This window comes from Triticum aestivum, chromosome 2A (genome assembly GCF_018294505.1).
Source record: "Triticum aestivum cultivar Chinese Spring chromosome 2A, IWGSC CS RefSeq v2.1, whole genome shotgun sequence".
NCBI classification, from domain to species: Eukaryota; Viridiplantae; Streptophyta; class Magnoliopsida; order Poales; family Poaceae; genus Triticum; species Triticum aestivum.
Genome location: NC_057797.1, coordinates 93,897,147 through 93,907,390, shown reverse-complemented (window position 1 = coordinate 93,907,390; position 10,244 = coordinate 93,897,147). Strand labels below are relative to the sequence as shown.

General features: G+C 44.3%; 1 protein-coding gene across 1 annotated transcript; it reads right to left on the bottom strand.

Moving 5' to 3' along the window:
• Window positions 1-2,477: 2,477 nt before the first annotated feature.
• LOC123187759 (C2 domain-containing protein At1g53590) lies at window positions 2,478-9,278 on the bottom strand. The gene is made up of 12 exons (XM_044599684.1): window positions 8,697-9,278; window positions 6,135-6,209; window positions 5,852-5,995; window positions 5,630-5,725; window positions 5,413-5,544; window positions 4,933-5,085; window positions 4,796-4,837; window positions 4,553-4,607; window positions 4,361-4,453; window positions 4,076-4,259; window positions 3,832-3,958; window positions 2,478-3,621 (listed from the first exon to the last, which is right to left on the bottom strand). The coding sequence occupies exons 1-12, from the start codon at window positions 8,820-8,822 to the stop codon at window positions 2,773-2,775; spliced, it is 2,076 nt and encodes a 691-aa protein (XP_044455619.1). The 5' UTR covers window positions 8,823-9,278; the 3' UTR covers window positions 2,478-2,772.
• Between the last annotated feature and the right edge of the window lie 966 nt (window positions 9,279-10,244).

Below are 10,244 nucleotides of genomic sequence, written 5' to 3'. Positions count from 1 at the left end.
CATTGTGTAACTATAACATCACTAAATCATCTGCCAATTCAGGTGTATAGTATTTAGATCAAGTGTAATGAGTTGATTTCATGGCTTTGAATAATTTTAGTTCATGTAAACTCGCATAACCCCAAATAGGTTGATGAGATCATTTTGTAGATCAAAAAAACTTGCACTCGGATTTTGGAAGCGGGCATGCTATCCTTGTTGGGGAACGTTGCATGGGCAACAAAAATTTCCTACGCTCATCAAGATCAATTTAGGAGATGCACATCTACAAGAGGAGAGACTGGATCTACATATCCTTGTAAAACGCTAAGCGGAAGTGTTAAGAAACACAGTTGATGTAGTCGAACATTTTCGCGATCCAATCACGATCCGTCCACGAACTCCCGATCAAGTGCCGAACGGACGGCACCTCTGAGTTTAGCACACGTGTAGCTCGGCGACGTCCTCTCCTTCTTGATCTAGCAAGCGAGAGAGAGGGGGTAGATGAGATCGCGACCAACACAATGGTATGGTGGTGGTGGTAGCGGAATTTCGGCGGGGCCTGCGTACCGGTGAAACGTGGGAGGAGTTGGGAGAGGTAATGGGCAAGGGTCGAAGGATAGCTACCCCAACGCCTCCACACCTTTATATAGGCATGGAGGGGGTTGGTGGCTTGCCCTCCAAGGCCCTAAGGTCATTGGCCAAAGGGGGAGGAAGGAAATCCCACCTTTCCTTTCCCATTGATTGTTATCCCCTTTTTAGGGATCCTGATCTTATCCCTTTGGAATTTGATACTATTCCTTTTAAGGAAGGATCTTGGTGCGTCTAGACCAGGGTTGTGGGGACTTTTCTCACTACCCATGTTCATGTGGGTCCCCCATGCAGGTGAGCCCCATTCCGGAACCTTCTAGAACCTTCCCGGTACAATACCGAAAAAACTCAAACTTTTTTCAGAACCCCGATAACAACTTTCCATATGTGAATTTTTACCTCGGGACTACTCCGGAGCTCCTCGTGATGTCCCGGATCTCATCCGGGACTCCGAATAACCTTTGGAATTTCCACTATTAATATCTCAATACTACCCTAGCGCTACTGAATGCTAAGCGTGCAACCCTGCGGGTTCGAGAATCATGTAGCGGTTGAACCACGATGCCCATATCGCGGGACCTGAATGCCCATATTGATTCCTACATATTCCACGAAGATCTTTATCGGTTGAACCACGATGTCAAGGATTTAGTTAATCCCGTACGCAGTTCCCTTTGTCCATCAGTACGTTATTTGCCCGAGATTCGATCGTAGGTATCTCCACGTCTAGTTCAATCTTGTTACTGGAAAGTCTCTTTACTCGTTCCGTGATACAAGATCTCGTGGCTAACTCCTTAATCACATTGCTTGCAAGCTCATTGTGATGCTGTATTACTGAGTGGGTCCTGAGATACCTCTCCGTCATACGGAGTGACAAAATCTCAGCCTTGATCCAAGTGGGCCCTGTTTCTCTAGAACGAGCGGAGCGGCCGACACGTCGCTCCCCTACCGAAGCTGGCTTGGTCTTATCGATGACACCTGAAAAAATTTCGTGCACGCTGCCCACATGGACCAGCGTATAGAATGACATCCTTTCTAGCAACAAAAACAAGAAGAATGCTTCAAAATGCTTTTGAAACATCCTGTTATTTATTTTTAGCCTTTAGCCTAGAGCACTAAATGTTTTTCATCACAAAAATTTGCACGCTGATAAAGACTCAAAAAATGTTTTTCAAGAAAAACATAATTTTTGAATTTTTTGTTGTTTCTTTCTATTTTACGCACCCGGGAGCGAGAAACATTTCTCTCTGAGGTGCCGGCCAAAAAACATATACGTACATTCTTCTCATGTTTTTTTAGCATCAGTACAGACATAAGCGCTCATATACACGTGCATACACTCATCTCTATAAACGTACACACGCACATTCTACCCTTATGAGCACCTCCGAGAGACTGAGCCGGCATATCATCTTGAGATTTTATGAAGTCACCGTAGGCGCCTTGTAATCGACAGGAATGTCTTCTCCCACTGGCCCCCTTTGATTTGTAGGAATGTCATAGGATTTATATAGGATAGAATTTGCATAGGAAAATTTTCTTTGAGGCTCTTTTGTTTATAGGAATGGATTCCTATTCCTATATAGGATAGGAATCAATCCTTCACATTTTGGAGGAAAAAAACATTAACTAAAATTCAATGAAAAAATTTCTATCCTATGCATCAAATGATATCTTTTTTTATAGGAATTGAGATGCATGTCATCTCACTTCCTATGATTTTCCTATTCTTACAACATTTCTTATAAACCAAAAGAGGCCTGAAAGCGTATCACCGGAATTTTTAAAATAAATTCAGGATAAATGCGAGCATCAGGATTTAAACCCTGATGTGTTGGAAATACCACTATCCACCTAACCATCTCAACTTCTTACAACATTTCTATAAACCAAAAGAGGCATAAAAGTGTATCACCGGATTCCTGAAATAAATTCAGAATAAATGCGAGCATCAGGATTTAAACTCTGATGTGTTGGAAATACCACTGTCCACCTAACCATCTCAACTAGAGATTGGTTCGCTACATTCCTCTCATGTGCCAACCAAAAACATCCTTTAGTAATGCAGGTGGTATACGATTAATATTTACGGACACACTTCGTCTAACACAACAAAAGGATGCTACTTTGTCCATTCTACAGCGCAGTTTGGTTCATGTAACTACCTACAAACGTCAACCTCTATGTACTACTACCCAGATTCTACAGCGCTTTGTCCTTGCCGTCAGCCAAGGACTCCGCAGCATCACCCACAGCGCCCCTGCGTGCAGGAAAAGAATCAACTCTCGTCACATCGAGATCGCCTTCCTCCTCGTTTCTCCATTCGTCTTCCTTGCCCTTGTCAAGGCCCTTCCTGCTGAGCATGCTCTTCAGGTTATGAGCGGCTTTCCCTGCATGTTTCACCATATGCGCCGCCTTCTTCCTCAGCTGTCCCTTTGTCGGGCTCTCGTCCCCGGCCCTCTCGGGGCTGGAGTGCGCGTCATCTGACCTCCGCTCCATGCTGCTGCTCCCCGCGTCTTCGTCGACGACATACGTTACCGACACCCTGCTTTCTCCGACAGGCCGTATGTTGGGGTGCGGCGTTTCGCACGGAGAGGTTTCTTCGTCATCGCTCACGTTCTTGGAGTTCTTGTTGTGGCGCATAGCTCCAGCCAGTTTCACCAAACCCTTCTTCACCTTGCGAAGGTGGCGATGCGATTTGTTGCCGCTGGCTGGTTCTTCGGTGCTGGAGTTGCTTGTCTGAGATTCTGACACCGATGACCTGGGGCTATCGCTGCAGCCATCGTTTTCCCGTAGTATTTGGGAGTCCTGGCACCGCGCTCGCCCCTTCCGAGGTTCCCAGGTAGCAGCGACATCGCTGCCTGGCCGGTGTACCCAGACTCCAGCCTTTTCCAGTCCTTTGATGTCCACAGGTTCATATTCATCAGTCATATTCCGGTATCCTGCAGAAGATGCACTCTCGGTGTTGGTCTTCGAAGAAAAACTAGACCCTGGTGTGCCAGCTTTCCCCTCCTTGGGTGTTCCACACAGTTCATCTTCGTCACTAGGTACCTGCAAGCATGATAGAGCATGTGTGAATGACTAGCTCGCATTAAAAATCTAAAATTTGACCTGTTCGTGTTCTGAGCTTAAAAGTCTAGTAAAGTGAACAACCCAGCGGAGCTGTGAGCATTTCAGCCTGCTCTAGCTAGCCAGCTGGTTGACGCCCAGTTCTCCCATCCAGAACAAACAAATAATCCAAAATCTCAAATCTGTTCTCACCTTTCCATTTTCATCTTCAAGTACCGTGACAGCTATATGAACCCTCCCTGTCTTTATATGCTTTAGTGGAATCCACATATCGTGTCTTTGTCCTCCTCTCAGTTTATTGATACTGATTGAACAATTGCTGCATGAAAATCGTCATCAAGAAATAAGAATGCCAAGTATACGCAAAGCATGTAATCAATCGTACAATAATTTGAATGATTGCAAGAGATGTTATGGCTTTGTTGAAGAGACTAACCCAAGTGGGTCATCAAAGATATGGTCCTTGTCTCGAACTTGAAGAGAAAGAAGATTGGATGATTCCCATGAAGTAATTGGTATCTTGAACTGCTCCAGCCATTTGGGGTTGAGAGTTTTCTTATGGATCTTTGTCTGGAAACGGTATGGTCCAAGCTGGCCTTTCACATACGGGTCCGATAAACCTGCGCATCAGTTCAATGAGCATTTCACCGAGAATCGTCTAAATATGTAGTCACATTTTCCTGAAAGAAATGTTGAGTCAATCTTGGTGTCGAGAACATACCATTTGGATCAGAAGGTTTCATATCAGCCCCCTCCATGATCTCTACCTTGGCATGCGCAATAGGTGGCTTCTCATCAACAGTAAACCAATTATCTAAAACATAATAATAGATGCAAATCAATTCCAGACAGCAGAATAAATTAGTCAGATCAAGAACAAGTTGAAGCACAACAATTAGTTCATGTCATTTACCTGTAGATTCCGACTCTGAGGCAAACTTCTCCATATCAATAACTAGCATGTTAGGCTGTAAAAGAAATTTTACAGAACATTGTTTATCGTGTATACAAAAAGAGACCAAGAAACTACTCAATAAATTCATACGAATGCCCACCTGTTCTGTGGCATTCTGTTCTACACATTGCTAGTATATACAGAAAAATAAAGTTAAAAAATACATGCTTGTTTGAAAATGCATGACTTCTGTAATCTAACCTCAACAAGGGTCTGTCCAAAGGCAACATCCAACATTCTGTCCTGAAAAGTTGAATACATCAAGGGAAATCAGTACCCTCAATGAAATGTAATGACAATTAAATAAAGTAAAAAAGCACATCGAAAGGAGGACTTACAAGCCATCCAGAAATTCCTGGAAGTTCAGTCACGTCAAGCCCATGACTAAATAGCGGCTTCACTGTCATCTGGAAGTATGGAGGCTCAACAAAGCACACTCGTACACGCCCAATAAAGGGCCACTGTTGAAGAAACCTCACACCAACAAGGACCTATACACAAATTCAGACATGCCTGGTGAGCACAATGCAACCTAAAGTATTAAAAGCCCTATCTTATTGAAGCCGAGGAAACTATATTGAGTGTCCCTTATTCTAGTGGATTGTATCATCCCATTTACATTTTGCGGGGACATCATTTTTTCTTGTCCACGCATTTAGTCTAGACCCAACCTTATGAGATGTTTAATCACAACAATTTTTCCTTAAGATTAAGAGTTCAAAGGATATTAAAAGAATGGACTTCACCCTCCCACTTGAACAATAGTGCGCCTACTTAGCGTAAAGCATGTAGGTCATAAATCTCAGTTAGTTGCCTACCTTGCCTTCAATATGCATGCCAGTTATATGCATGTTTGCTGTAATACCAAACCCTAATCTCTTCCTTAGTTGTACAGCCATCCTTGCATCCATATCATCTGCTGCAAGGAAGTTCATTCCTAGCTCCAGAACCTGGAACATCGTATGTTAATTTTTATAGATTTATGCAGTGAGTACCAGAGCAGACATCTATATGAAAGGTATCGCGTTAACACACCAGATGGTCATCATCAGTTGATTGACTGACGACCCTGATATCTGTAAACATCGGCGGATTCCGACCCAAGTAAAGGCTTTGGATCTCAGCTTTCCTCTGCACATATAATAAGTATGTCATGGACAACCAAGAATACTCCTAAGACAGCCAGTAGCTTGTTCTCCTAAGAGGCACGTGAAAAAATAAGCAAACTGAAAGTGTGTGTGTAAAATCCAAGCTTACTGCGGTCCATGGTTTGAACTTGCTTATGAACCAGGGGAATATGGGCAAAAGGAACTGCTGGGATGCAACCCTTTCCATGCAAACTGGCCACATCTTCTCAACAGCATAATTTAGCCACCGCACTGTCTCTGCATCAGAGAGGAGCTGTTCCAGAAATAAAGTGAGCTGAAGCTAGTGAAAGGGGGCTCGTGATCAACATGAGAACCGAAAGACTTGATAAAAAAATTACACCTAAGAAGTGCATACAGGGAAGATATCACTGCATGAAGGTACAGTAGCCTACCCTTCTTTGGTTGGCACTTTTCTTTTCCTCAAACTGTAATCGCTTCTTCAGTCTCATCGTGTACCGTGCATTTACCTGATTTGGAACATATCAGAAGCCATGGATGCTATGAAGGAAATAAAAGGAAGATCAACAAATGAAAAAATGGGATATATATAGCGTTACACTATACCATGTGATCAAATTCATATGAAATTCTTTCTGTTCATACTACAGATGTGTAGTATGGCATTATTTTCCAATTTTGTTTATGAAGAAGGAGACCCATTTTTCTGACTAAGTATAGTTTTTTTGGGGTGAAAATGACAAGAACATAAAATGGAATGATTGTGGAAAGTAATAGAACAAATCGTTATACATTTTGTGATCATTCAATTGACAAGGGGGCACTTGGTTCAATGCGACACATTGTCACTTCTTCAGTGTGGACAGCCACAAGTTTTGGGTTCCAAAATCTGTCATACAAGTTCCGGAATGTCGGGATAGAATACACAATATGTGAAGGAAGTGTGGAAGAGGCAAAACTTTGGCAGGAACAAAACCGTAGCCTAGGAAAGTCAAACTTGATTAACTTGAGCGTCGCATTGTGTGCCCCGAAAAAAGCAACACACTCCAAAACAGTATATCTTACCCTTGGAAATCTAACCTATGAAATTAGTATTATTATTAGATGGTAAGCGCAGCTGTAATATGCATCTTACCTAAGAGAAACTCGACTCATGTTAGTGAAGAGAATGGTTCAACTGTTTCAAACATACACGCATCTCAAGCAAAACCTACTTATAAAAATGCTCCAATGCATCAAACAAAATATAATTAATGTGGAAACAGCGCAATAGGATACCTGCATAACATTTGCACAGCACAAATACAGATGGTGACTAATTCTAGTAACTAATGCAGTCATCTACTGAATATGAAGTTTCATGGGACTGGACAATGATACTATTTGAGTTGACATGTAGACAGCATGAATGTTCTGCTTCTATGGAACTTTTGATGAAAAGGCTAAGTCACACAACCATTCAAGAAACAAATAACCAAATCCACATGAAGCAGTCATATCCTGAATGAGGAAATACAGTTACAGACAATAAAAAAAAGTCTTTATCCCAGTAAAATATAGATGGAAGATTGACCAGTAATCATGTAAACCACTCCATATGTACGGAGTGTCCACTAAGATGTGTTCATTAGTCACTGCGAGCCAGTGATATGGCTCTGAACATTTAAGTATACAAGAGACGTGTCTGCGCCACCAGCTAATTAACTGCTATGTGCTCTGCTGCTCATGGTTCTATCTTTTTTGCCAATTTTTTGACGCAAGATATTGTTCAAGTTACTTGAAGAGTAATAAAATTCTGCTTGTATAGCATAAATTTTAAAAGTTGAGATACTAGATTTTAACCAAATAAAAACAAAAATAAATTGCTTTGATTAAGGCTTGCCTTTGTGCATGTGCTAACCGCTGCACCATCTCTGTCTTCAGTTAGACATGTGTTATCACCCCTTGCATCATGGACCATGTTGGCATCCACCAGTGGCAGAATGCAAATATGGTCCAATGATCAATGCCCTTACAGTCAGTCATATCTGGCATTCCATTATTTATTTTTGTGAGGATTTCTTCTCCAAGAGTTGGTGCTGTGATCACATCCAAAATGTGCTAAAAAAGCTGTGCATAGGCAATAAAGTGTCCCTTGTGGAGAGCTCATATACTATATTGTGAGGAATGTCCACATCCCAAAAAAGCATTATGTATTATCTACAAGTCCCTCAACGGCTCCACCATCTCTATGACCTCACTCTTCCTAAGCAAGGCTTCTTGCTTAAGCTAACAAAAAAGCCAAGAGGAAGGCAACTTTTCCTTGGCTTGTAACCCAGTCGGCCACACAAACCCCATTCAATGTACAATGTTTAGTTTTCCAACAGTAAGTAAAAGAGCTGACAGCTTCGAAAAAGGAAGTAAAACGACTTGAGCACGGTCTCAGAAAAATATCCGAACATGGGCCTTAATGTTCCTACTATGGCAGTCACCCCTTGATGGTTTTATTTTTGAGGTCTGATAGTTTTTCTTCTTTTCTGAATGACCATCACATCAAGTACTCTTATAAGCAAATGAGAAATTTCAACGGATCAGGCTTCCCGATTCCACGCACCAAACTGAAGGCTCCATGTCATGATAGCAACTTGGCATCAAGACGAACACTCAGTCAAATGTGAAGTTACAACAGCACAGCGATGGAGCAGAGGAAATTATTAGCAGCCGGGCAGCAGACAATTTGTTTAAAATTACTACCGCAGAACCAAACTCGCTTCTGGACGGGTTGGACGGGTTGGAGCCCCATCTGGAGCCCCCAGGAACAAGCAGATTACCATACGTAGCACAAAATCAATTCGACATTCGGGAACTAAGGGAGGAGTGGATTAAGCCAACAGGGATCATGGCGCCCACCTCGTATGGAACCAAATCAATGCAACGGAAGAGCGGGGAAGCGGTCAGGAAGGAGGAGGGGTAGGTAGGTAGGTGCGGTGCGGCGTGGTAGGGAAAGAGTAACTCACCGCGAAGATGTAGACGAGGGCGAGGAGGAAGAGCGCCGGGTGCGCCCACCCGGCGTTCCCGGCGGCCCAGAGCGCGGCCAGCACCAGCGCGACGTGGTGCACCACCGTCACCTCTGTTATGTCCATGGAGGCCTCCGCCGGCGAGCGCGCGGAATGGAAGAAACGCGCGCGCGCGGAATGGAAGAAACGCGCGCGCGCGTGCTCCGCAGGGGAGGGAACAGGGGCCGGTGCGGTGGGGTGGGGGCGAGGAGGCAGAAGGTGGGGAGGGACGGGGGCTAAAATAAATGAACCCGAGGAAGACGACGCGGCAGCCGAAGCCTCTGCTGTCGCCTCTGGCGCAGTAGATGTGCCGCCAGGCGGACACCGGCCGCTCTCGGGAGGCGGCGGCGTAGGAACGTGGCGGGCGGTGGCGGCCAGGCGAGGTCACGTGGCGCGGGCGCGGGAGCTGCGGTGGGGCTCGACGGGCCCCCCGTGAGTCCGTGACCCGCTCTGGTTTGCTTGCTTGCTTCCGGGATCTGATCTGATGGGATCGGACGGAGTTTTGGTTTCCCGTCTCCGTTTCCCTCCCCGGCTAAGCATCTGACGGGTTGGGAATGCGTTATTTGCTGATGTAGCGGCGCGTGTTTGTGGGGGGAGTCGTTGGGTCCAAATTGCCGATTGGTGACGAATTTCAACGCGCGTAGCATGGGAGGAAACTGTCGTCGACCATCGGGCCGCACCGAGTAGCAGCACTAGCAGGCGTCGGTTGAACAGAGCAGTAGTAAAAGATGTTGTGCTTGGACGACTTTTTTCGTCTACTACAAAACTAAACTCGGTTCCTAATTGCGATAAGCAAAAGGAGCCGCCAACGTGTGCAGTAGGACACTACTACGACCACGACCACAAATTAAAAAAAGAGGCACGGGTGCGGGTAGGTCCTCTGGCATTTTGATCCAAGTGGATCGGGCAACAATTTGACTGAGAGGTATGGGTCCTAAAGAAAGTAGAAGAAGCTCTCTGATCATCCTCGACATCGAGAGCAGGGTTGCACGTTATGCGTGGGAAACTTTTTGTGTTGCGCCACTGGTGAGTACTCCTACTGCTAACATGCACTTTTATGCCGTATTTAGCCTGTGCTACTGATTTGCCAGGGTGCCTACTGCCTACTTTTCACGGTGTTATTCTCTGTTGCTTCCTTCATGTCAAAGCGTTTTCTTTCTATGAGAGGAATGTCAGTGCACTTTGATTGTGAAAATATAACAAAACTACGGAAAAAATAAAAGGAATGACACAACTCATGGATGCAAAAAATGTAAACGAAATCCAGAGGTGTTCCGTAAAAGCTGAGCAACATTGGGTTTTTTTACGGTGTGGAACTTTTGAGAAATCTCTGTAGGGCACGTCTTTTTGAAAAGAAATGTTCATTGTGCGGTTCTACCTTTCTTCATGTGATTGATTTGTTGTGAATTGTGTTTTTCTTATTAAAAGAAGACGCACACTTCAGCATGCTGGTTAATTGGGACAACCTGCTTCACAGACGATTGATCCTGTCTACGCCCATATACTATG

Excerpts from the sequence above, each read along its gene's own strand:
- LOC123187759 (XM_044599684.1), bottom strand. The coding sequence starts at position 8,822 with ATGGACATAACAGAGGTGACGGTGGTGCACCACGTCGCGCTGGTGCTG. Across the intron at positions 5,996-6,134 it reads AAAGTGCCAACCAAAGAAGG|CTCCTCTCTGATGCAGAGAC; the intron begins GTAGGCTACTGT and ends TTTCTGGAACAG. Across the intron at positions 3,622-3,831 it reads TTGAAGATGAAAATGGAAAG|GTACCTAGTGACGAAGATGA; the intron begins GTGAGAACAGAT and ends TCATGCTTGCAG.